General features: G+C 42.1%; 1 protein-coding gene across 1 annotated transcript; it reads right to left on the reverse strand.

Moving 5' to 3' along the window:
* Positions 1–2,366: 2,366 nt before the first annotated feature.
* On the reverse strand, positions 2,367–27,554 carry LOC137912621 (insulin-like growth factor 1 receptor). Its single transcript, XM_068756758.1, has 21 exons — positions 27,446–27,554; positions 21,857–22,423; positions 13,023–13,326; positions 12,764–12,900; positions 12,119–12,263; positions 10,815–11,023; positions 10,490–10,616; positions 9,381–9,616; positions 8,836–9,003; positions 8,548–8,755; positions 7,330–7,634; positions 6,995–7,128; positions 6,178–6,337; positions 5,969–6,068; positions 5,615–5,685; positions 5,289–5,518; positions 4,755–4,862; positions 4,065–4,227; positions 3,390–3,519; positions 3,152–3,286; positions 2,367–2,874 (listed from the first exon to the last, which is right to left on the reverse strand). The coding sequence occupies exons 1-21, from the start codon at positions 27,534–27,536 to the stop codon at positions 2,367–2,369; spliced, it is 4,236 nt and encodes a 1,411-aa protein (XP_068612859.1). The 5' UTR covers positions 27,537–27,554.
* Positions 27,555–27,839: the final 285 nt, after the last annotated feature.

Genomic DNA, 27,839 nt, shown 5'->3' on the forward strand with positions numbered 1-27,839 from the left:
GTGTGATTTATTTTCTATATCAACAGCACTCAGTGAAGTCATCACTTCAGCTAGACAACAAATAATAGAACTTTTGTCTTTTCTGTACATAAAAATAAATTGAAAAGAAGTGAGGTAGATGGATGGTTGAAGGGCAACAAAACCTTCCGCCCAAAAAGGACAAAAGAACATCACAATATAAGCGAAAAGAAGACAAAAACAACGACAACAACAACTTGTGGGTATTTTTATAAGTTCCACGTCATTAAAACAAAACAAATAACCAAGGAACTTCTCGGCTGGGAACACAAACCTTTTGAGGCGACTCAGGCTTTAATATCTATACCATGTGGGCCTCATCTTCATGTTTTAAGTGAGAAGCGTTTCTTTTGTAAACCTAAAAGCGTTTAATGCTCAACTGTTCAGCACTCGCACCTCGAGTTCGAGTTAACTTTCTGATTTAGTGTTTTAATAATAGAACATGTTCAGAAAAAAGAGCCCCATGAGCATCTATTTAGTGCCATCCCCAGTTGTGAAATCTTATTTCTTTCGAAAAGCATGAAACTAAAAATAAATCTCAGTGCTGTAAGTTCATTATGCTCATTTCTCAATGCAATTTAATTTCAGCAATCCTCTACTACAAGACATGTTGGAAAAAAAAGATCAATAATGTGAATTCCTCCAGCAGCATACAGAAAACTACCCTTGATTCAAGAGAACAGTTGATCAGCAGAAAGTGAAATTATCCTATCAAGGAAAAGAGAATTAGCTGTGAAGGATTGCTGCTGCTTTTAATTAAATTCTATGTTGCATTTAGTTTGCACCAGGAAGCCGGGGTCATCACGCAGCACTCATGAGAACCAGCATCTGACAGCAGGTCAGACAAGTCAAAGTCAGACAAGTCAAAAATAATTGGGATCACCAAATGATCTGCTACAGTCAGTAAAGAGAAACATAAAGCTTTAAATTTAGCCCTCGTAACATTTATTGTCATTCTATTTTAGGAGTTTCAATCGTACCAGAACTGTCCTTTAGTCAGGTGAGAGGGGAAGATCGGAGTGTTTCAATCCACACGGCAAATAGTCGCACCCTTAAACAAACACAGAAATGAAACCATTTCAACTGATCAACTTTACAGAATTACGAGCATTAAAAATGGTCTGTAGTGGAAATGTTCATAGATCCAACCTGAAGGCTTTTTTCTTTTAAACCTCTTTTTATATATAGATTTTAACTATGTTACAACGACAAGAGAAGTAAGGAATAGCAGCTTCTTTCTGTACAAGTGTCTCAAACCATAGAAAAGTTAGAAAAGTGACACGAATTACTGGTGCGCACATAAATGCTCTGCCCACATAGAGACGGTATTAACATTGGAGACAAATGACTAGTCTATAAAAATACATGTGTGTGTACAATGAGGACTCTAAACTTGGAGAAAACCCCGAACGATGTAATATTCATAAGTGCTTTCTTCTTGACTCTGCAGTCCTTCCTTCAAAGATTCTTTTTTTTGCCTCTTAATGGACTAGTTTTAGTGTTTCAATCGTAACAAAACAGCACTTGGTGAGATGATGTGGCTCAGCTTCAGATAAACCGACGTAACCAAGGTCCATGACATGAATCCGATATCTACAGTGGCTGCAAATCGAGAGAAGTCGTTCAGGGCTGCAGAGGATCTTTTTTATCCCTTTGATCACATTTTTCGTTGTTGTTGCATTTTAAATGCAGATAATTTTAGAATTCCGTTGCAAAACCACAGCAGAGAGAATATAAAGAAAGTACAATTTTGGCAACAAATTTGGCAGATTTGTCCATTCTCCCTCTGGTTGTTTTGGCAAATTGTCGGCTGACCCAGCTCCCACCCTGCGGAGCAGAGAGACGACTGACCAGACACCCTGATCTCTCTTAAGTACTTTTTTATGAGATATGCTAAATAGTTTAATCATAATGCCCACCCAAAAGTGAACAACACGCTGGTCATTTACAAAAACCAAAACGCTTTGCTTACTCATTTGGAAATACATATAAAATAGTAACAAACTATTTATAAAATATGTTCAGTCACGAAGAGAGGGCGCTCCTTCAAATGATTTGTATTTTTTCTTTACTTTACCGTGCCGAGTCTTCTCGCTGAGCTGCCAGGGCAGTGTCACGTCTGACAGACACAAACCAAAATGGCAAAAATCTGAAAAAGTGTTTGGAGACAGAGGGGAAAGTTTCTCCACATACTCTTCTTCAGAGTCTGTGCTCCTCTAGCCATGCCCAGCTGGTGGACCTGGCTTTTTTCTCTCCTTCTTCTAGAAAGATGTTGCACCCACGGAGACATCAGGTTCCCCAGAGCAGCAGGTGGGAGAGCTTACAGTCTGGTGGACGTCTCTGTCCAATCAGCAGGCAGAGGACTGTGGGAGAGGCACGGCTCGTTCGTTACTGCTTCCTCCATTCATGTGCGCGTACGGCGGCAGTTCATCCAGAGATGGCCGTGTTGTGACACTTGACCCGGACCCTGCTGCTAGGCCTGATCCTGACAGCCCATTGGCCGCCTGTTGCCCAGAGAGCGGTTTGTCCATGGCAGCAGTTGATGTACAGGGACTGGAGGGAGCGCTGGGGGCTAGTGGCGGGGTGGGCGGAGCCTCTAAACTCGGAGAGGGTGGCGTCTGTTGTGGGACTGTGGTTTGCTGTGTGGATGTAGAGGGGTCCAGGGGAACGTCATCGATGTCGTCCATCTTATCCACGTGGAGCTGCGGCGCGTCGACTGGCTTGTTATTGGAACTGTAGAAGAAACTGACTTCCCGGAAAGACGGCTCCAAGTCGTCCTTTATGCTGCCGATGATCTCGATAAAAGATGGACGCATCTTAGGGTTGTACTGCCAACACATTCGCATCAACTCAAACCTACGGACACAAACAAATGAGGTTAACCTTCAGCGACAACACGTCTTTCACAATGCAAAGTATCCAGAGATACTGCACATTCTTACCAGCAAGCCAATATTCACTTCAGTAAAAGCCTTAAAAATGCACACATGCACGCACAGAAGAAAAGCAAGGCCGACGGATTGCAAGCTTCATATTTTGCATACAAATCTGGCATCGGAAGCGATCTAACAGTTGAGGTCACTGATCACTTGTGATTTATTTAGCAAAGCAGAGCCAGTAAACTGTGTCTTACAACATGTCAGGACAGTTCTGTGGTTTCTCCAGCAGGCCTCCCTCCATGACAAAGCGGAGGACCTGCTCATTGGATAGGCCTTGATAGGGCTGTTCCGCCAGTGAGGCAATCTCCCACAATACAACCCCAAATGACCTAGAGAGGGAAAGTGGGAGGGCTTAAATTGCTTAAACTACCATAATATGGGGATATGCAGAATAAATAGTAATGTTGGCGTCTGTCTGTGTGAGGCACCTACCAGACATCAGAGTTGGTAGTGAAGACTCCATCCTTCAGAGACTCGGGTGACATCCAGCGAACAGGCAGCAAACCTTTACCACCTTTGCGGTAGTAATCTGTCTCATAAATGTCTCTGGTCATGCCAAAGTCTGCCCAAACAGTGAAAAAGTGAAGCATTAATGCCTATAAAAAAACCTGCATTCAAGTAGTTAATGGTTGTTTGGGTCCATATATTCCACAGGAGGGCACTCTGGGATTATAGAATCACAATCAGAAAGATTCTGTACTGGGATTACAGGCAGAGCCACATTTCTACAGCGACTTCCTTACTAATCACTCCATGGCAGAGTTACAGACCATTAAAAAGGCTGTTACAAAATTGGTTGTACCCCCAAAGAAGGGAAATAAATCTGGAGAATATGCCTTATTTGCAGCAACGCTGATTCTTCTGGTTGCAACCTTTTACATTTAATCTTAAAATATTTCCATTCTAATTCATTTAAGTGCTCAAAAACATCTTTCCTTTTTTTAACAGAACAGATCTTCCGTTTTTATGAGCGCAAATTAAATCTAAAAGACGAAAGCCAGGATTTACAAAGAAAGTTGATAACCGACACCCGTCACCTGCGACGGAAATGTTCTCATTTCGGCTTCACGACTGGCCGTAACCTCCGCCCCGCTGACATTCCTTTACCTCCTATCTTCACGGTGAAGTCTTCGGCCACCATGCAGTTCCTGGCTGCCAGATCCCTGTGGACAAACTTGTTGGCGTTGAGGTATGCCATGCCGTCAGCGATCTGCCCGGCCATCTGAAGCATCTTCTTCAGAGGAGGAAGAGACAGGCTTGACCACTGTTGCTGAAGAAAGACAGGCGAGCAGATGGATGAGTCACTCCTCAGAAATGATGAATGCTTGCATAATTAGTCATATTAATTACACGAGGCGGCTGCGACATGAACTGAGGCTAAAATATCTCATCTGCATTCATATTAATCTTACTAGGTGTTAGTTGTGTTTAGCAGCATAACACAAAAGGTTATGGACGGATCTTGATGAAACGTTCAGGAAATGTTGGGAATGTTACCAGGAACAGATGATTATATTTTAGTGATGATCCAGGAGAGATCCTGGATTTTGGATCACTTTGAAATTTTTGTTAACATTGAAGTAAATGGGGCATTAAACTTTGTTCCTCAATACTGTATCTCAGTTGTGAATAACTTAAACTAATAATGATATCAATGTGAATCCAATTTCATAAAGATTCATGGTTAAGGAACCTAAAAATATACCCTAGATAGATAGATCAATACAACTCAGTTAGTCCTATCACAGGAAAGGAATTGGGGGAACAAGCAGTGGGAGGCTACAGGTCAGACAATACCTCTTTAGGTCGGAGGGAGCGTAAATAGCTCTTCAGGTCTCCTTTAGTCATCAGCTCCATGATCACCAGGGTGGGCTGGCCCTGAGAAACCACTCCCAGCAGACGAACCTGCACCGAACACAGCGCTTTACATCGGTGGAAAACTTTGGTTCACAATCTTGTCTTTTTTTTGATGATGAATGTGTTCAAAGAATTACCCATCACTGCCCATCACAGCATAAAATGCAAATATTATTCAAACATATTAAAAATAGTATAAAGAATGACTGATGATCTGATTTTGAAAGCCGTCTCCTTGAATAATTTACATTTACACGATTCAATCATGCTTATCCTTTCTGACATGCAGTTTAGTAACATTGAACCATTAGTTATTAGTTATTCATAGTAAGTTTATAAAACAGCAACATGAGAGTCTAAGGTTGCTTTGTGTTAATCCTACAGGCATGGAAGTTTGCGGTTTCCTGTGACCCCGTTGTGTTGAGTGAAACTAGGGAGGGATAGATCACAACTCTTTTGACAGTGTGTACATACCACATGGTGACAGTTGAACTCCTTCATGACAGACGCTTCATTGAGAAACTCGATTCTGTCCCTCATGCTGGCTGATTCATTGACGGTCTTAATGGCGACACGTATCTCTGGTTCATCTTTCACCACACCCTTTGCCAGGCCCTCATACACCATGCCGAAGGACCCCTGACCAAGTTCACGACTCAGGGAGATTTTCTCCCGTGCCACATCCCACTCGTCCGGTACATACACTTTATAGAATAAATAAGATGCGTATAGATTTTTTCAGTCAGACAACTTATCCCATGTGTTTTTCGTCCTTTCATTTATTCTCACGCCTCACTCACTTTCTGCAGCGCTGAAATACTCTGGGTTGACTGAGGCATACAGGACTCCATTTCCAAGCCGGTCGCTATTCCTAACAGAAAAAAATAAACAAGTAAAAGTTTAAAGACACAAACACGCAGGTTTACTCAGTAAAAAATAAAATAAAAAATCTTCCAAAGAAAATTGTGGAAATATTTGACTATCGACTAGCTGCTAGAAGCATCTCACTTCTGCTTGTGCACCTATCCTTCCTGATGTAATCACACCACTCACTAGCTAAGCTTTCTGTTTCATCTTTTTCTGTATGTTAAGTATTGCTTTGTTTCAATTTATTCTATGCAATTGCAGGGAAACAGTTACTGCTCTAAACACACCTTTTCCTGTTGAAGACCACCAGGATTGAGACGAGGACACAGATGAGGAAGACGATTGCAATGGGGATGAAGATCATTGCGTAGAGAACGGTTTCATATTCTGATGGGAGAAACACTTGGATCACTTTGATTCACTTCAGAATCATTTCTCTGCTTTAGGAAATAAAAAGGGAAATATGAAGGTAAGGGTTTGGATGATCTCGCCCTACCTTCAGCCACGTAGAAATCCAGAGAGCGAGTCCAGGAGCCGTTGCCTGCCAGTGACGTAGCTCTAACTCGAACAGAGTAATTTCCTGGACTCAGATTGTTAAGACGAACTCCACGCTGGGTCCGATAAATTTGACCAGATACACATTCATGCTTCTCAGTCTGACAAACAAAACCACACATAGAAAGAAAAAAAATACATCTTAGATTCAAGAATCACACTGTCTATACTTTACTGAGAAATAAATGGCAAAGACAGGATTGACAAACCTGGATTCACCCTCACTCATAAGTACTAAACAACAGTGGAATATATTATATACTGGAAAGTGCACTTATAAGATCTATTACTGTGACTGCCTAACTTGTGGTTCTTTTGTTTTAATTTTGGCCATGTTTAACACCTAACCACTGCTGGGTCCGTCCTTTAACACAGAACAGTCTGTCGCCTTTAGTCTGAAATGCATAGACGCTGCAGCTGTCAGACAACTAGAACTCACTTTCTGCAAAGTTTGTCCTCAACTAACCCTAAAACAAATTATTACTAATGGAAAAAATCCCAGACTATCATTTAGATTTTTAAGTACTGCCAAAAACCAAGGGAAAAAAAACAGAGACTTAGACTCTGAAACAAATATAACTTAAGATACGCCTAAGGGGGATATTGATTTGTCTCTTCTCTCTTACTAAATGAAGATTTAAGATGGATAATTGTTGTTTATAACTATGAATCTGAATCTGTTTTTTGGCTTCCTAGTTGCTGTCAGAAACAGGAGTTCCCCCACAAGAGAGCAGGTCTATGTATTGATCTTATCTTACCTCAGAAGCCAGTCTAAACTTGATCTCATACATGAGGATGAGTCCATTGGGGCGATGTGGCTCTGGCCAGCGCAGAAACACCCAGTCCTCGTGGCCCTCCCAGGTCACAGGGCCAGGTATGTCATCAGCCTTTTCTGAAAACCACAGGGGGGGGGGGGGGGAGTAAAGCATGGTGAACACAGACGTCCGGACACGCAACAACCTCACGAGTAAAGCGTACTCTTCATCATACTCAGTTTCAACATTCTCCAGCTACCATTTTGGCAGGAATACACACCAGGTGGACAACTGCAATCATACTTGCATTGCATCTGTAAATAGCTCATTTCTCTAACCTGCTGGCTTTGTCCTAGAGAAGACAAACTCCGAGGCGCTGCAGCGTTGGACCTGTCGATTGCAAGCATGAATGTCGATGCGATAAACTGTGAACGGTTGCAGACCAGCGATTTGAAGCTCCCGCTCCACGACTGATTGCTCCATGAACTTGAACTCTCTATCTGCCAGCTCCACATTCATGGTGCTGCCATTTCCCGCAGTTTGGAGAGGAGGAACAACACTGCTGTTGGCGTGCAGCTGGTTGCGGCGGGAGTGAGTAGAGTTGGCTATGCCAAAAAGATCTCTACGGCGACGATCCGGAGGCCTGTGGGTGGGGGAAGGAGACGGAAGACCGAGGATGAGGTTGGGAAAGAGGGTCTTTGTTTTCTTTGTTATCTAAATACTAGCAGCTGCTGAACTTCTTTTCCTCTGCTAAGTGCTTGACAGGACATCTGGCTAAAAGTAAAACAAAAGATGTAACATTAACAGACTCAACAAGGTTTGTGCAAACCAGTGGATGAATCCCTACATAGGACCGTCAAATGGAGGAGTAGTTACAGCCTACAACAGTTCCTTGTTGATCCCAGTTATTGGAAAGCCTTCCTGTTCAAACCTCATTCTTTGACCCATGTGGACGTTGCAGAGCTAAAACTTGGAGTTACATTTCAATATATCATTGTAGCAGTGGGGTTTCGGTTAGCCCTTCATGAGCTGAGGGAGTGTGTTGGATGGGGTTGGGAAATGGTGTCAGGGAGACAGAGCTTATTAGCCCAGGTACTTTGTGTTGAACTGATTGGTCTCTCTCCCTCAGTTTCCCATGTGCTGCCTATTAACTCTGCCCAGAGTCTGAGTGACAGCCTGGAACAACTGGAAGCTGAAATAGTTCGATGTGTTGAATTATGGTGGGATTTTCTGTAGCAAAATCTTCAAAAAAAACGTAGACTTTTTAAGAGATTTACAGACTTACCGGTATTTTAAATGATATATATATTTTTTTCATACACAATATGTGTGGTTTGATGCAAGTATGCAGCAGAAGGCTGACCCTGTAAATTAAGCAGGAGTTATAAAAGGGGCAAAGAGAAAACCAAGAACCACTCACTCCACTGGCACTGATTGATTTGGGTTTAGACTCCTGAGCATAATATTCAAAAGTGAAGACAGACTAACGGCGTTAACAACAATTGCACTAACATTTTGTCTCAATCAGGATCATACAACAAATCACTGATGTGCACCTCGGTGTGAAAATGGAGTTGTGCAGAAAGTTTTCAAAAGCTTTTCGGTAGCGTGCGTCTGCAGCTTCAGCATCCAGGTCCTCAGCTGACTTGGGACAAGGGCAACATGGGCCCTTGTCTGCCCCATCAAGCTCTGGCTTAGTGGGCTTGGCATCCTCTTCATGGTCTTCCACACCTTCTGCAGCGATCCTTATGGGGATCTTCAGCTCTGAAGGAGGAAGAGGCAGAAGATGTGTTTTTTTTTAGGTGAACTCTAACTCAGCAGAATGAACCGGCATGAGTGTGCACCTTTAGAACAGTAGTTGTGCTGATACAGCTCCCGGTCTTCAGCTTGCTGCTGCCATCTGACCAGGTAGTAAGTCTGGTTCCCATTTGGTGAGACAGGGGGTGACCAATGCAGCACCAGCTGTGTGGATGAGTTAGAGTAGGCTCGCACATCCTGAGGCATGGAGGGCACTGAAAGAGAGACAAAGAACTAAATTCTAAAGATCTCACAGCCCCGCTGCGACTCAGAACCGGAGACCTGATTTTTAATTAGGAAAAGCTTCTTACCCTCTGGCTGAGAGGCAGTCTGCCAGTGCAGATGTGATTCTGACATCACAGCAGTGTTACGACTTTACAATGCAGCTGGATTTATTAAAAGCACTCTTCCATTTTGGCTAATTACATTAGTGTTTTTTTTAAATCATTTCCCTCCATCTCTTTGACTTGCAGCTGTGTTTACTAAAGCAATCTTTCTCTCCATCTATTTACAACATGTTTGAATCACACCCATCATGAAACCATTTTAATGCATTTGAAAACAAGTCTAAAAAAGTGGCTTTGATATTTACCTGAAGGGCTAGTGCGGATGTAGACAACCTTGCTCTTGGCACCAGGCATATGTTTGTCCTCCACCATCAGAGTGATCGCCTTCACAAACACAGCATACTGCGTCCAGGGCTTCAGAGCAGTCAGCAGTACTCCGGGGTCTGAGTCCTTTTCTGCTCCAAGTTCCACATCCACCATATTCCAGCTGTTAGAGCCACATCCATCCTGCCCCTCAAACTCTGTAATGTTCTGGAATGGCCTGTGAAGAAGGAGAAAAATGTCAGGGCTTCATCATTAGGTCAACATTTTTGGCTGAATTAATTACTGCACTACTCAAACAGACTTTTGGGAATATTTTTGGAACAGCGTAACATTTTTAAAAAGCAAAAAATCTTGCAAAAAATAGAGGAAATGTTCAGACAAAAACAATGAGGAACTCCCCCAATTAAAAAATATATATAAAACAAACAGGAAAGTCGTATTCCCACCCTGTTTTCAACGACACTGTTGTTACCAGTCAATTGATTAGTCTGATTTATTAGTTGGCAGCAGGATTACACAATAAGATACGCTTTTATTCAGTTTAGTCATTATTGTGGACTCAAACATTTAATGACAGATTTGCACGCAACTTACATCAAAGATAAGAACCTGGGTTGGAAAGAGGTGATCACATTTTATAAAGAACTAGGCTAAAGGAAACGTTGATTACGTACACTGGAATGGCAATGACAAAAGGTGAAGTTTGTGAAATAACCTATAAATCCGGGTGTTAATTACTATTCGGAACATAATTTAGAGAGAGGGACCCTCAGCCAAGTTTCAACATCAAGTCACGACTTCTTCTTGCTTATCATTCATTCATCTTCTTGACTGATAATATGAAATCTGGGTTGCGGGATGTACTGGAGTCTATCCCAGCTGTCTATGGGTGGGAGGCGGGTACAACCTGGATGAGCTCATTTCATTGCAGAGCTTCTTGCTTATCCAAATGAGCAATTAGCACCATGTATTTATCTCATCATGGGAATATGGATAATGGAGAAGAAAATCCTACTTAAATCTTTGCTTCTCATCAGTTTAATATATTTGTACAGAAAAACAAAAATCACTAAGATTCTGAAACACTTACGCCTCCTTATAGTAGAGAATGAAGCTGATGAGGTCTCTGTAGTCGGGAGGATGATAGCGCTGCCAAGTCAGTTTGATCCTAGTACTGCTGGTGCGGTTGGACTTAAACTTGAGGATAGTGCTTTCACCTGAAGAGAAAGAGTGCCGTTATAATGACACTTATTAATAATTATACTTCTGTTGAATGAGCTGCATGTTGACAGATTATTGTGGTTTATCCTGACATGTGGTTCAGAACAACATCAAGCTCAGATACGTTGCTTGCTTGTTAGTAAACTACTGTAACATGTACCGGGCATAGCAATTTAAGTTTCTGTGGTTCTTACAGCTGGCTCGGTCTCCATTGTTTCGGAAATCACTCTCAACAAAGCGGCTCTTGACGCCCGTCTTCTCCCACATCTTGCGGATCTCAGACATACACAGCTTTGGGTTGGCACTGAAGAACAGCTTTCCTGCCTTGATGGTGAGATTGTGCTGCTTCCAGTCCCAAAGATACTGGAGCTGGTGGTTGTCAAAGGCTGAGAATGCATACATGCTAAAAAGCAAAAAGAAGAGAGGACAATTATTCCAGGTTTTACTGTATGAGGCCTATGTGTTGGTTAACTGTGTGTTCACATCAGTCTTAAAAGGGACATTTACTTTTCCCCTTTTTGTACAGTCATATTTTGGTGGTTTCGGGTAATTTCAAACCAAAAAACTGCTAAATTAAGTCAATCCTGTGTAGTTTGCGTAGCTCTGTAATCAAGTATTGGTTCAAGTCTCGGCAGCACTCATTTCATCTGGGAAACAGTGGGGGGGGGGGGGGGGGGGACGTTCACAAGATGTGTGTACACGGTCCCCGTGACTGCGCTCAGCACATCCACGTGGCTTGTGCATGAGTCGTCACGAGTTGCTCAGGAGCCTCCACTTGCTCATTTTTGTTGATGTTGGATTCTGGTTCAAACATGTATGGTTGAATCTTTTTAGCCAAAAGTCACGGGTTACCATGGTAGTGTGCAGCTGCACCCGTGCCCGCTATGAATTTAGTTTCGGTTTCATTTTCAGAGGCGTTTCTGACAGAACTGTTTGAGACAGAAAAGAGGGACGCGTCCTGCAGCATCTGTTTGCTATTTTGACCAAAGACCGTCACAGATATTTCATATAAGTGTCTGGGAACTGCGCTAACTTGTGGAAAAAGGGTATAATATGTGACCTTTAAGGTATCATGGACAATTATTTAATTTCAGTGCATAGTAGAAAATGACCAATCAGGAGTCATGATTCACATATAACTACTTTCTGTGAGTGAAGAGAGGAGAGGTCCTTTTTATGAGTCATTGGATAGCAGACATCCATGAATGACTGTAATGTGGGCTATGAGAGAGAAATTCCTGTGAACTCAAGATAGAACAGATGGAGGTGGGAGTGAAGGCCTCTCCATGACCCTGACAGAACCTTTCCTTGGACTCCTGGATGTTATGCTGCTGTCAAGGCCTCTAGTAAAAAAGAGATTGAGGTTTTTTTCCTTCTTTAGGCAATAATATTACTGTGTACAAAAATCTGTTGGCTGACAACATTAGGCCTGACTGTGAGCTGCTGAGGACTCAAACTGAGAGTTTGTGTCTCTGTGCTGGAGCGTGTGTGGTCTCACTCATCCAGTAGCGTTTCTCCATCGATGTATCTCAGGCTGCGGAGGAAGGCCAGGGAGCTCAGAGTGTGGGAATGTCTGATTCGCACATAACCAGTCACTCTCTGGATCAACCCTGTGAAGCTCTCCAGCTCTGCCACCATGTTGTCTAAACACACACACAAATTACTGTTAGTACTTACATTTCCAACAGTCTTATTAGCCTATGTATTTATACATTTATTTATTTTTTACTGAACTTCATTTATGAACTTTCCTGTCTTCCCTTTGAATTAATTGTCCTCCATCCCGGCTCCATCCTCCTCACTATGTGTGTTTACGATCTTTTAGGAAATACCGGTACCTGAAAATTAGATCCCTTGCAGAATCTCAAGGACTTCTAATCATCCTTGGTCTTGACTACTCCTGATGTAATTTCTGCCTTGCAGGACAGGTTGCTGGTAATAATGCAAAGCCCAAAGCTAGCCCAGTGAATCAGTTTGTTTTTTCAGATAAGGAAATCTGGGACAGATGCCTTATGGGATTTTCCTGGTCATGAGATATCAGAGCGACTAACAACCCTCTTTCCTTTCTGTATTGTGGTAGTAGAGATTAAGTAGAAATGGTAGCATTAACTGCAGTGCAGCTGTGGTACAATGCAGTACTTACGGCCTCTGCGGATGTTGATACACAGGCTGCCTTTAATAACAGTGCAGCCTTTGAGAGACTGAGCGGCAACCACCGAGTCGATGACCTTCCCCTCGCACACTTTATCGCACAGACCGTCACAGGCTGTGCAGAATGTGCTGGAGACAGACAGAGGGTGATAAAAGACAATGTAAACTTTTGTTTACATTCCTGAAAAATCTGTCTTAAAGTACTGGTTAAATGATGTCTTGGAGTGATTCGCATATTTCGTGCATTTCACCTGTTGGGCGCGGTGCGTGTGTACCCAGAAGGGCATTCAGACATGCATTCTCCCCCATGGATGATGATGCTGTCATAGTCGAGGAGGTGGGCTCTGGAGCAATGCTCAGCACTTATGCAGAGCCAGCCCTCAAACCTGTAGGTGTGTGGTGGGCAGTCAGCCACGCAGCGTCCTTGGTGGTAGTAATGCACACATGCTGCGCATGCTGTGTCGCTACCAGGGACTGTACAGCTGCCCAGACACTGAGGGTGGCAGCACTCTCCACCTGCTGTGCATGCTCGCCGCTCACACTTCTCTGGGCATTCTGTTGGGAAGAGAGAGGCGAGGTATAAAACACCTGTGCGGATGATTAAATATGTTGACTATTTTCTGAGATGTTACTTTTTTTTGTAAGCCTTATTCACACACAAAGAAAAGTATACAAAATTCATATCCTATTATGCAGCTCATATTAGGGATGCCTGCTAATTTGTGCTTAATTTCAATCCTATTCTGATATTCACCTTTACATATCACCGCTACAAAGCTCTCTCCGAAAGAGAATAGTCTGATTTATTTTCATACACTGCATTGGATCAACAACCAGTTTTGAAAGCGCATACCACTGACCACGATACGAGTGTGTAAAGGCCCTGCTTATGTCAACTTCTGTATTAGTAGCTCCACTTAAAGGATACAATTCCCTTATCTGCTGGTAGATCAAAATAAAAATAAATACATCAAGAATTTTATGTGCAGTAAGTCATGTTACATAAAACTAATTTTGTCAGTACACATCCAGCCCATTATAACATTAAAACGTTAAGAAATTATACTTCTATAAACATAAATACGGGACGAGAAGCATTTCTATTCTTCTCTCCTTCCTACCAAATTCGTTACAAATATGAATGTAATGGATGCAGAACCCATATGCAGTGCAATCAACTATTCAGCAGTCTGTTTACACTCAGCAGGGGGGAGCCAGAGCTGTGTTTCTCTGGCACAGAGCGTTCTCCCTTGAGGCCGAGTCCCGACCGCCCCCTGACAGCATATCTCCCCTCAACTTCTGCAATGGGGTGATGGCAGCTATGTTGGAAAGGTGCTATTCTGCAGCGTGAAATATATATGGCCTCTGGCCCTTAGTGACAGGAAGCACCTCAAAAATTGTCTAGTGCATAATAGTGTATGTGTGCGTGAGTGATTGTCCCTCTAATGTGGCCCCGTAATGCGCCAGCGACGCATCCAAGATGTACTCCGCCCCTCGCCCATAGCAATATTGGATAGGCTCCAGCAGACCCGTGACCCGGGTCCTTACATGTCTTCCGGGGAACCATAAATACCAGCTCAGCAGGAAGGTGAGCTGGGAAACTTAGAGCAGTAATCTGCCTAATGGTGGGAAAATACCCGGGTTGTTAGTTCTAAACAAATTACCCCACAGCAGCCACACCCAATCAAATAGCACTTCAGAGTCATAAGACGGTAAACATCTTCTTGGGTGGTTTAAAAAAGACAGTGGCAGGTGGGCTGATTTCCTTCCAACCCTCCTGCCTGATCAACTGATCAATTAATAATTATGGCACATTGTGAATTGTTGTCCACCGGTGAGTCTGCCTCCCTACACAGAAAGGGAGGCAGACTCACCTAACGAAAAACTATTATTTTATAATAAACAAATACGCAACAATATTTTTGCCCTATTTGGATTCCCACTAGCACTGTGCAATGGTAGGGGTCACACTGTTATTTAAATATCTTCTCGAAAAACATCTATCTTTTGTCTACTTTTATCAACTCTCCTCATCCACAACACAACAGGAATGAACAAGAAGGATCACCAGCTATTAAAAACATAGCTGCATATCATAAACCTTGGCCTTAACTAAGAGATATGCATCTTAAGATAGCCTAAACACAGCCACCGGATAACCTTGTGGGCAAAACATCTGCCAGATCAGCTGACCCTACAGGATGAGGACAGATAAAAGGAATTCCTGGCATTCTCCTCCCGCCTGACCTGGAGAAGACAAGACAAATCAAATATGTCTGCCCCCTGTGCCTCAGCAGAGCCCAGCCAGTAACAGGGTGGATGAGGCTTACAAGCTGCTATCACGCTGGCTTCTTCCCCGACACCAAGGCTACGACTTCCTTCAAAGGACAGACATCACATATGTTAAAGTGGGCAAAAAGCCAAAAAGGGTTGATGAAATATCTGTCAAAAATAATGAGGTTTATGTCGAGGTCACACAACAAGACTGTGGAAATGTTACTCCGTAATGAACCAAGTCAACTGAACTTGAAGGAAAAGCCTGGAGATGTTTTGCCTCTTATCCAAGAGCTTCTTCAGTTCCGTCCCTTGGATGAGAGGGAGGGGAAACATCTTTCCTATAGTTGGTTATATCCAACACAGAGATCCACCAATACCTGGAGGACTGAGAATCTCAACAGATGACACAAGACCTATATCATCTACTATGAAAACTGGTTTGAAATTGGTAGAAATGATTTCTCCTGTTTGACCTACAACTGTCTCGGGAAAATCGGCAAGTAACTTTCACATTTTGGGAATTATATGCAGCACTGAAAGCACAATACACTGTGATTATTTCAAACCTATTGTGGGTTTTTTAATTCTATTTCACAATAGATGCCAGGGTGACTTAATAGAAAATTAGGCTCCATCAGAAAATAAAATATTCCGACAAGCCTAAAATCCACCAGCAAGAGGCACGTCTCAGCTCCTGGTCACAGCACATCCCATTTTGACAGTGTTAACAGAGCACAATTAAAGGCCACATAATTACAGTAGGCACTTCAACATAGCCAAACCCGTAATATTCTCTTCCAGGAATTCCAGGGATGGGTGTGACTGTTGACTAAAAGTAGTCATGGATGTGCCTGGTTTACAAAGCAGAGTCCCTGTAATTACCAGTCCTGACAGCCTCCGTGTTCTGGCTCAGGGTAAGGGGTGTATTACTAGTGATGGATCATCGTGCATTTTTATTTTTGCTTTGATGACCAATGCCAGATTTTAGAAAGTCCACAATACCTGAAAAACAATGGAAGGGTTCATACAATTCTGTCAGAAAAAGATGACCAGAGTTAACTGTCTTTATGTTTGTCTACTGTAATAAAGACATTTTATAGATTGCTTCAAAAAAAAAAAAAAAAAAAGTGGGTTACAGATCTAGTAATTAAACATGAGATACATCAAGTTTCAAAGTCGAGGACAAAACCACAAGGATGACCACAACAAATATGACTAGTTGTGGCGTTTCCAGCATAGTGATCTTTATATAGCACTGTTGAATCATATAAAAATAGGAATGGCCGTACCCAAGTCATGTACAGGCAACACATATTCTTTCGATGAATGTAGAAAACAGTTTGTTCACACAAAACAAATTCAAGTCATTAAAATAGAAAGGGTTGTGTGAAAGGCAATAATTTAATAAAACATACAAACACAGTGCAAACCTGTTAGGTGAAACAGACGTCCCTCGAACAGAAGCAAATAGAAAGGTAATACATGTAATAACTGCAGTTCTTGGTATAATTAAAGTTATTACAAGCTTGATATTTATTTTTCCAGTGAATAATTTTCAGTAATTATTAAGTTTCCTATATGCACTGTGTTTGGTCCGGTGAGCTTTCACACGGCATACAAACCAAACCAGAGTCCACTTTGAAAGCGACCCGAGACCCACGTTTTCATGCGGCCCAGAGTTTGCTTGTTTGATCCGCACCAAACAAAAACAAACTCCAAAACAAACTCTGGTCCGTTTAAAGCGGGCCAAACAGCTCTGGTGTGAACGTGACTTAAGTCATATTCTGACAATAGATTCAAACAGGCAACCATATGGTCCAAGATCAGTTGAATCCGTTTCATCTGTAGCGTGCGTGTGGAACGACAGAATGGGTGCCTGCACTCGGTACATGATGGTATTGAGCTAATAATAGCAGCGATTAGACAGACATCAACGGGAGCTGGTAGACACTGGGCTTCCTTAAGCCCTCAGCATGAGGTCAGCCTGTCTGGAAACACAGCCTGGTTGCTGGAGCTGGGTACCTCTCTGTTTTCATTGTTTCTAAACCAAATATCTCCATCCTCATTTTCTGATGTGATGATTGTGTATGTGTTCCTCTTCACCTTGATTCATGCATGCAGATACAAAGACATTCGAATGTACTGAAGCATTTTTGGTACCTTATCTGACCCTCAACAGCTCGGGGGGGGGGGGGGGGGCATGGATGCATTCCCTTACCCATACCCTTGATCGTATCGTATCGTATCTGACTTTGTCATGGTAGCAGTGTCAGGTCATGTCAAAATTGAGGGCTCATTGTTTTTAGCCTGCTGTGTGCCAGATGATTCTTTTGTTTACGGTGCTGTGAGTCGTTCTTGTACACTTCTTTATTTATTATGGATGTTTGGAGCGCTTTAATCGGGAGATTTTGTGAATTAATATGACGCCATTGTCTTTGGGATTCCCTTTAGGGCGATTCTTCCTTGACCGCTGTAATCTGCTTTATCACGGGCAATATACTGCATGTTTGATTCAGTTTAGGAGACGCAGCCGAGTCTCTGCAACAAAATTGTAATTCCTGGGTGGTGTGAACCAAGGCAAGGTGAGGGCTGTCTTCCTGGTGTACATTTCAAGTGTTTCCCCTGTTATGCTCAGTGATCTTCCCCCTTTGGGTTTCATCTTGTTCGTTATTTGTGTCGTGGTGACCGTGGTTAGAGCATTTGCTCGGAAGAACATCCGTGGTCCAGGGGGAGTCGCCAGCTTCTCTTTGCTTTTCATCGCCGCTGGGCTAATGTGCATAAATACCCACCACACATTTATGCTGCTCGTTTGATTGTAGACCCTGCTGACATCCCTGTGTGTTACATTGGTTTCAAGAACACTTTTATTAAAAAATTTTTTTTCTAGAATTATGCCAAGTGTGGAAAAATCATTTTCTCCTCCTGCAGACGGAGTCGCTCGATGCACAAAGGAGCAACTGCTGAAAATCGATGTCTGCAATAAACGCTTCAATAGTTAATATCCGTTTTGACATTGGATCTAACGAAACAAAGACTTTAGTAGAAACAAACCCATGTACCAGTTAGGTCTCATGCCGCCCGCTATTGACAGCAGGTTTGCTGTTCAATCAGGAAAACGAGCTTTTCATGTTTCAATTTGAGCAAAATAAATTTAGGTCACCCAAAAATCTAATATGATCAATAGGAGATGGAGAAGGATGTGATAATCAGACTCATACTTTAGATGTGAATCTTTTGTGCAATAACAATTTTTGCATTTTTATTAAATATATAATAAAGCTATTGCTCAGAAAATTGAAGTTGGGAAAACTACATGCATGGGGCAGTGTTTATGCACTCTAGTTTTGTCCTTTAAGAGCTTCTTGAGAAAACAGAATGTTCATTTGTACTTTCCATTGTCCCATCAGGAACACATCTAAATCACTGATCAGAAATGAGCACGCACTGACGAGGCAAGTGCAGCAAATTAATTCAGCAGCAGGCTCAGCGACAACCCTGACGACAATCCTTTAAGTTTAACGTGTAATACTTCAAGTCAGGGGTTAACAAAATATATATTTTTTAAACTTCCAGTAAATATATTAAGACCCATTTAGTACTTTAATGATGTGCTTTCATCTCTTTAGACAATACAAAACACCGGAAAAACATCCCCCATGCTGTTCAGTGTGTGTGTGTGTGAGAATGATGGAGACAATGTGTTTGCTTCCCAGCGTGCATGGACATGGGACTTTTCTTTAGAAGAGGCCTGTGAGCTATGAACGAGACAAAAACACCCAAACCAGACTCCAAAAAACAAACGAGGGAAGTAAACACGAGAAAATGCAGAAGAATCCCCACTTTCCCAGAAAAGCAAACAAGCTTTGAACACTCTTTCTTTGTATTAGTTATATGAATGAGTGCATTTAATGAATAAAATGCCTTTGAATACAAAATTACCATTCATACCAGCAGAGGAAGCCTGTATGAAAGACGCATCAAAAAAACAGGCCCCAGATAAGATCCCTGAAGTTTGATACGGGGCATTATCAGAAGAGAACAACAAACACCATCATATGGGTCAGACTTTCCTGCAACGGGTAGAAAGCAAGTAAGAAACATCAGGCTTCACTATTCTTTCCTGCCACACACACTCAGGACGCTAGCACATGCAATAGAAATGCAGCCTCTTGGGTTTGTTTCCTTATGCTGTTGTTTTAGGCCTATCTCAATCATAGACGACTCTTAAATGATTCAGGCTGTCATTAAAAATAAGACTTCACATGGCTTTCATTTGTGGCTGAGAAAACTGAAACGTGGGTCAAAAAGTTGAGGTTTTTTTGTGTGACTTTATAACATACTAGTATCTACACAGCAGAGACAGATACCCTGTTCACAGTGTTTTCACTGACGGCCTGGAAATGAACGCAACGGAGGAATAATGGGGGGTTCTCCGATTATAATGTGACATTAACCTACAAAGACATGCAGGCCCTAAAGGTTCGTCACATGTCCAGTTAGCCAGGTTCTGAAAGTAAACAGTAAAAATAATTTTAGCTTTGGTAGTCATGGTCAAAATTAGCATTTTCCACTTGTAAAATGTGCACAAAAGTCTAGCCGCCACCAGGTGTCTTTGCCTTTTCCATCACATTTGTTTAGCAGCAGCGCTGCATTCATATTTAAGACCACCAATCGACTGACTGCCACTGCTGTAGTATCTACAATAGCTCATTGTTCCCATGGGTAACATTTATCCATGATAAACAGACAAACAGACAACAAAAAACAACCGACCAGTGCGGTCGTAAAGTCGAACAGTCGTCAGTCGCAAGTCCACATATACTGTAGATCTGTTATTGTGTACATTATACAAGTTCATTATTAGCAATGCATTTCAGTAAAAGCTACATTTGTTTCCTGTTATATTAGGTGGAGTTCACTGAACTATTCTGCACATGACTACAGGTTAAGGATTAATTTCCTTGTCGAATAATCGGCTGAATTCTCAGTCAAACATTTAGGAAATAGAGAGTATTTTATCCAAATGTTACACTAAACACCGATCATTATGTTTGAAGCTACACTTTTGGACTCTGGTTGGCGTTTTGCTAGGAGCAGCAGACGTCCAGAACCGAGAGAAACAGTAGCAGCAGCAGCTGTTAAGCACTAGCACTACTAATAGAAGTGCTACTAGTCCACACGCTAGCTGTTGGCTATTTAAAACATTAAGAATAATGACAATAATAACTAGAAAAGTACTCGGAGAGCGCAGACCTCCGCCGAGCAGTTCATTCCACTCATAAGTATTTTTATACACCAACCATGAAAAGTAAAAGTGAATCGGAGCCGATGTGTATTTTTAACAGATGTTTGAATCGGTAAATTCTGGATCTGATTCAGATGAAACTCGGTGGTAGGATAGAGCTCTCCACCCTACAACAAAACATTGGTCAATAATCAATCGAGATATCCAGCAACACATTTTGATGCTCCATTGACTGCAATGCCACTGAAAATTTCAAACTGATCCAGAGTCCAGGATCTCTATCACCAAACATTAACTGAAAATGTCATCAAGATCCACCCAGAACCTTTTGAGTTATCTTTCTAACAGACGGATGGACAGACAACCCCCGCCTCGGCGGAGGCAATAATGATAATACATTCCTGTTCTTCACAGCACCTGCAAAGTTCTAGCTGCTCAAATGTTAATGTCCTGTAAACTGCACCATATCTGATGGCTGATATTAATTGGACATGATCAACATTAAATCAACACAATTCTCACGTCCTATTTGATTGAGGAGTAGTTGAAGCAAGACAGTAGGTTGTTGTTAAACTCGGTACGCACGAGCATGCAGATGAAGACAGCTGCACGCAGAGTTTCTTGTGGACACAGGAGGTCACGAACCATAAGATGACTGATTAAGTCATCAGGATTGATGATGTGTCTTACTGGATGAAAGCCTCACTTCTCAACAAGCATACCAATTCCCAAACAAATAGAGAGAAAAAAATCCAGATTTTATTGTGACCTCACCACCACATTTTCTTGCTGACCACTCAACACGACAGTAACTCACAGAGCCAACCAGATTCTGTGCATACGGAGATAGCTGAATCCGTGTTTGAGTGTGTATGCCTGCGTGTGCACGGGCATCTTATCCAGGCCACGTCTGCAACAGTTCTATGTCACATGACTAAAAACATCAACACGCTGAGTCTGCAGTGAGGCGCCAGTCACCAGGGAAACAGGTCAGCCAGACACACGCAGACAAAACACATCCTTTGAAAAGTCACTGAGAAAGCTGCATCGTAAACACAAAATTAAAGGGAACGTTCATGCTCACTGTGCATGGAAGAGTTTGATTCAAATCTGAGCTTTTATACCCTTAATTTACTTGATTTAATTCACCTTTTAGAAAGATGAGCGAATATGAGCTGAACATTCACAACACCTACAAATGTCACAGAACATCTTGAATGCATGGTGAAACGGGTGCCGTTTGTATGCAAGAGGTGGAGAGCTGACAAAGTTTTTAAATCCAGAAAACCGTGCTCGATAACCTGGGCTGACTTACTCTGAACCTCCATCTAGAACTTTCTTCTTGTTTCCATAAACCTGAGCTGGATTACAGTAAAGATCTACAGACAAGTCAGTCATGAATGGCACCTCCCCCTACCATGCCCAGGTAGAAGGCCACAACACAGCCATTCATCACACTCCCAGATTACTATCTGCACATGGAGCTGAAGGAACAATCTGCTTGACACATTTGCAATTCAAATTGCTGGACGAGCTCTCATTTATGATGGACAGTCAGCTTACCTTTCTGGCAGTAATTGGAATTCCAGCAGCGGTAGTTGTAGTTGTTGTTGAACATGGTCTTTCTGCACTGAGGGTTGTTCTCCATGATGCCTGGACAAATATCACTACACTCCTTTGACTGCTTGTTCCCAGCGATATAATTGTTGAACTCTGCATCCATGATTAGCGACCAGTCTATGGAGTCCAAGTAACAGAGCTCGGGGTTCTTTTCGATACGGATGGCGCCGCGGGTGACGTTCCTCAGGTTGTACAGGCCTATGTCCTTTAGGCTGGTCATCTCAAAGATCACAAGGGCATAGTTGTAGAAGAGGTTTCTTCCGCGTATGACAGTGAGATTCGGAAAGAGCGTGCTCAGACTGTCAAGGCCGGACACTCGAAACAGCAGCAGGTAGTCTGTGATAATCGTCAGCTTGGGGAAGCTGAGGTAGCGGAAGACTTCCTGGTTGTTGATGTTGTTGTTTTTGTCACCGATGAGGAGGATATGCAAGTAACCCTCGACCACCGTGCAGTTCTCTAGACGTCTGAATTCACTGATGTCATTGCCAATATCAATGCTGGGGCCACAAACTGCAGGGGGTGACAAAAGGACACAGTTAGGGGTCCGCATCAATTAAATTCGACAGTAGCAGCCAACACTTCATTAAAACTGGTCTTGATCATTGGATGTATCCTTGGTGCGGAACAGTTTTATAACCACAACACGAGTTAGATAAGAAAAACAGCAAAACAAATAACAGTTCTCAAAATGACACACTACTTGGTTAACATATGCAGACAACAAATAGATGAACACAACATTAAAGAGAACTAAAATAATGCCCTCCATTGTCTAAATATCATTATTTAATTAAGAGACGTGCATCATACGTATATCAAATGTTGACACTCGAGCTGTGCCATTATTGACAAAGCGTGTTTGCGATACTAAAGTAAACAATGTGTGACAAAGTCAACACTTGATCCGGATTCTATTCAAGCACGGGTTAACCTCCAGGGTTTATATTGATCTGCCTTCGAGCTATTGTTTGTGTGAAGCTAATGTGACCCCAAGTTTGGTTCCACTGTTTGGTTTTGTCAAGCTTCCGTAACAGCTATAGCACTTTGAAGAAAAACACACTGGACTAAACTAGAAAGAGAAGAAGTCTCTTGAATGAGAGGTGAAACATCGTGAAGATTGTCCTAACAGTCCAGTTGACTTTAGTCAAAATGAAATCTACCATGATGGATGACTGAGAATCTCCATACCCATCCTACAAAGAGGAGTGACAAAAGTTCTCCTCTGAATTATGTGTGGGGAATAATGCGAACCCTCATCAGGAACTTTGACCCACCATGATGGGAGGAGCGCTTGCTTTCCCGACATTTACTCTCACCTGTGTGCGGTGCTCTGAAGAATGCACTCACAGAAACATGGGGAATTGTCACACACCACTGTGGGGAGGATTTAGACTTCAAATGTCGGAGGGTAATGAGTCCTGGAAAACTCACACCAAGCAGCTAGCAAGTCATCCCTCTGCTTCTTTGATGCTGGTCGATAAAGTTTTACAGTATGAATGTGATGGAGAAAGGTTTGGAGAAGTTGATTCAGTCCCAATAAATCATCTTTCTGAATTTAGACATTTCATAATTACAAATTGGGCCTGATGAAGCCACATGAATGCATATAAATGAATGTATACTTATGATGTTTGCAGCTCGATCAAGAGCTAAAAACATCACTGTGTGAACTAATAAAATAAATTAACAAATTTAAACAAATAGAATGTTATTTCCTTTTTAATCACATTGTTAATGTCTAATACATTTATGATACTGAATGTAAATGGTAAAGATTGATTTTTTTCCAATGCAGAATGTAATGAAATCAGTTACAGAGAGTTCTACTAATACAAAAAACTCTTGTTCCTGACGAGATATGCGGCGTTCTTCTAGAAAAAAATAATGGCACTGAGGCGGAATAAAGTCCAATTTCCAAAAGAACACGACGGATATTTCTGTTGGCAATGGAAGTTTCCCTCTGACCTCTCAACGTGGTTTGAGATCAGAGTACAACACGAGGCTTCACATTGCATGGTCTCAGAAAAGAAAAACCAATGTTCAGAGATGAGCTTTAACGGTCATTCAAAATTATCTGTTGGCGCAAAACAATAAAAAGATATCTAAACGTTAAATTATGGTTGAGGCCAAATATGACCACAAAACCATGTTTTCAAAAACAAACAAATCGCTATTAGCCATCAAATAAACAATAGTGTCAAGTCAGTATTTTTGTCATGAAGCGTCGTTGCTCTAAAACTAACCACAGAAAATGGTCAACAAAGGTGGACTCACATAGCTGGATCCAGTGTCAGTGACAAAGGGACTATCTCGTATAGCATCAGCGTTTTTATATACTGGGTAATAGAGTAGCTGCTCCCTGATACTCTAGGTGAACACAACGACTGCTTTTCCACAGTTCCGTTTTAACATACAAATTAAGTTTCCTGTGCAAGACTCACACCTGTTCAACGTGACCGAATGCAGCCAATCGCCGGCTCCCGTCCAGCCTTAAAAGATTAATGGTGTGTATAGGAAGTAGTATAAAATGAGATTTTATTGAGTCAATTCATAAAGTATAACTACCGGTACATAGAAAGTGGTACATTTCTATATTTATTTTTGCAGGCTCTATTTCTAATATTTAGGGAGTGGCACCAAAAAAAAAAAGAAATGGGAAAAACAGAATCTAAAAAACAGTTTGTCGAAATCAATTTTAAAACCATTGCATAACTTTCAGATTAAGGATTACAAAACACAATATTCATTTTGTTTTTATTGAAATAAGGATTTTTCTGCAGATTGTTCAGTACGACCAAAAAGCATGATTTATCGCCGTTAACTCTTTCAACCTTCAAAGTTCACTAAAGCTCATCGTTTAACTTGTAATACTTTGAATTCAGCATTTTAATAAAAAAACAGTTTGGTTCTGAGTGTTCCTATAAAAAGGCTTAAGAACTGCATGCTTCTCTACTAAAACTGCGGAACGTTTTCGTTTGGCGGATTCGATGAGCCGTTTGAAAATGTCTTTGGTGTTATTTAAAGCCAGCATTGTGCTCGTGTGATGGCTCCATTTTTCGCTATAATCTGCTTGGCAGTGCAAGCAGCCCTCATCAGGCTCCATTCCCGCTACTACGATCCCAACATACAGGACTGGAAATACACAAGACTTGCGTCGTTACATCACCACGGCCTCGGCGCCTCACCTTCTGTGGCCTCCCTTTGACGCCAGCATGCTTATCTTTCATGGGAACTGCTCATGAACTCGCTTGTGAAGATACTAGATGAAGGTTCCTGATCTGAATGAGTGTCTTGTGCACCACTGGAGTGAAAATGCCGTACCGTTAGCAGGTGTAGCCGCTTAACGCTCCGCTCCTCGTGCACCGACACATTTTAAACAGCTGAGTCCACAAGCCTATCGCCGTTGCTTTGATGAGCCTCCACATCACATATTTACTTTTGATAATGGTTTCCCAGCTGGTCGCAGCACCCTGACTAGTCACAGACAATCAGAGGAAATCCACAAGGAGAGCCATCAGAGAAAACACGGGGCGCAACACGTCTGCTAAACTGATACATCATGCACTGCAACGAGACCGCAGCAAGTCTGCTTGCTCCTCATTCCCATCACAGTGAGGGGGGGGGGGGGGGGGGGGTGCTCGTAAATATTTTTCCACATGACAGATGTGGTGGGAAGAAATGCATTGGGAAGCCTTTCTCTAGGATCTCTAGAGGATTTAGAAGGATCTTTGTTGGCAGGTAAAAGGTGTTTAGCTCATCCAGGTCTGCAGTATTACAAGTGAACCTGGTTAACCCAGACCAATGGTTCCAGCTGCCCTTTGGTCACAACTGATATAGTAAGCCAGCAGGAATGCTCCGAGTTTAGCCACACAAGGAACCTTCAGACAGCTCCCCACCGGAGGGAGAATAAATGTAGAATTTTGATGGGAGCACCTCTCTGCTGCTCCCAGGTTTGTCCTGTCACCACTGGGGCTAACAGTAAACCCCATGACACGCAGCTCACAAGCTCCTCACTCTTTCCAATCAACAGAACTTAGTCTGTTTTCCTTGCGAATGTACTTTGGCTTGTTCTATTTTAAAACCCAGACCCTGGTTCAAGCCCCCACGCCACCCCTCCCTAACGTTATAATGAATGGGATGAATCAGGAAGCCAAGTTTACAGGATAGATGGAGACATGGAAAATGTTCAGATGGCAACCCCTAAAAAGACCGTCTGAATAAACACAGGGGCTTTAAACTGATTAAAGTTAAATGTTTACGTGCTTATAGAAGCTACGGGCTTCGTGCTATATGCAGCAGTTAGTCATTACTTTAACATTCACTCAATTTCTTTCATAATTCAAATAAGTATAATTTAGTTCAATTAATATTTCTGGACTACCATTTTAGAGCCCCAGCACTTCTGGACTATTTTTCCAGATGGGAGACAGTTGCTGTGCCCCGATCAACTGCTGCTGCAGCCATGAACAGATCTCCAAGTTTGTTCCTTAAAGCAGAATTACCGTAATTAGCCCAAGAAAAACGCACTGAAACCTTTGCGTAAAACAGGAATTAATGATGTGATTTCAGCCAGTCTTTACAGAGAACATGCTTGCAGGGAAAAAATAAATCCTGAAATGAAAGTCAAGATCGTGTTAAATTCACTAAAGCCCGGCTTGAAAAGTGAGAGGACATGACAAAATAATAAGTCTGAAATTAAATGTAAACCCAAACCTTCACTGTTGTTACTCCACTTATTATATGATGATGGTCAATTTTTATCCCATCTGATGCCAAATCACAAATTCACTGAAATTCTTTACGTGATCTACATCCATCAAACAAAATACTGTGTTCTGTTAACTTTGTAAATATGGCGTCTGCCAGCTGATGCAACACTAACAGTTTACGGTACCGCTTCCTCACCTCAGCATCAATACATCGGATCTCAGGATGCCAACGAAGACAAGCTCAAACAAACTAAGTGAATTACACAAATCAAATATTTTTGTCAGACTGACGGATACTTTCCGTGTTTCCTTCATCATAAATGCAACACACTGTGACTAAGAGTTGACAGTGTGGTATGCAGAGCATACAGAGCTTGGTCGACTCATGCTGATGTATTTACAGACACAGTGACTAATTTGTGTGACTTATTTTAAAGCCAATTTACGTCACAGCTACTCCTAATCTGACCAGTGGAATTCATCCAGACCAAGTTAACTAAAGCTCATTTCACTTCTAGCACAAACATGTATCGTTTCCTCTTACATATGAAAATTAAAGTGACAAATCCATACATCATATTTAATGTCTTCCATTATCGTGTAACCACATAACTACATTGTCATATGTCTTATTTCTTAATCTGTATTTTTTTTTCCAGATATTTTTACAAATGCAGAAAACGTTTTTTTTTTTTTCCTTTTTAAACTGCCACAAAATTTGTTGGCCTCCAGTGAACTATAGATCAACATATGACGGGAAAAAACATTCATGCATTAACATCACTCCCGTAACGGAACACATTTGTGGAGGCGCGTTACTTACTCTCTGCTGCGGCGGGCCGGAGGCAGGACGACAGACCCAGCATCAGACCCCAAAACAAGGTCAAGCGGCTCCTTCCCGTGCGAGACCCCATTCCTGGACCAGGAATCCCTCCAAAATCCTGTGAATAAGTATGTCGAGGGTGAAGAGCCGTATACAAAACCTGGTCAAAATGATGTTGTTACCCCCCCCCCCCCCCACCCCCCAGCCTGCACAATCTAGGCTAATGGGGCTAATGGCTACTGCGCAGCGGCTAGCCGGATAGCTCTCCCACGGGTTCTAATTGGACTCTAATCCAAAAATCGCCGATTAAAAAAAAATGTAAAAAATAATCTCAGATAATGTGTCGCGGTTTAGTCACGCCAAAGACGACACCGCAACGAGATGAAAACCGACG

The sequence above is a fragment of the Brachionichthys hirsutus genome, unplaced genomic scaffold, assembly GCF_040956055.1.
Source record: "Brachionichthys hirsutus isolate HB-005 unplaced genomic scaffold, CSIRO-AGI_Bhir_v1 contig_202, whole genome shotgun sequence".
NCBI lineage: Eukaryota > Metazoa > Chordata > Actinopteri > Lophiiformes > Brachionichthyidae > Brachionichthys > Brachionichthys hirsutus.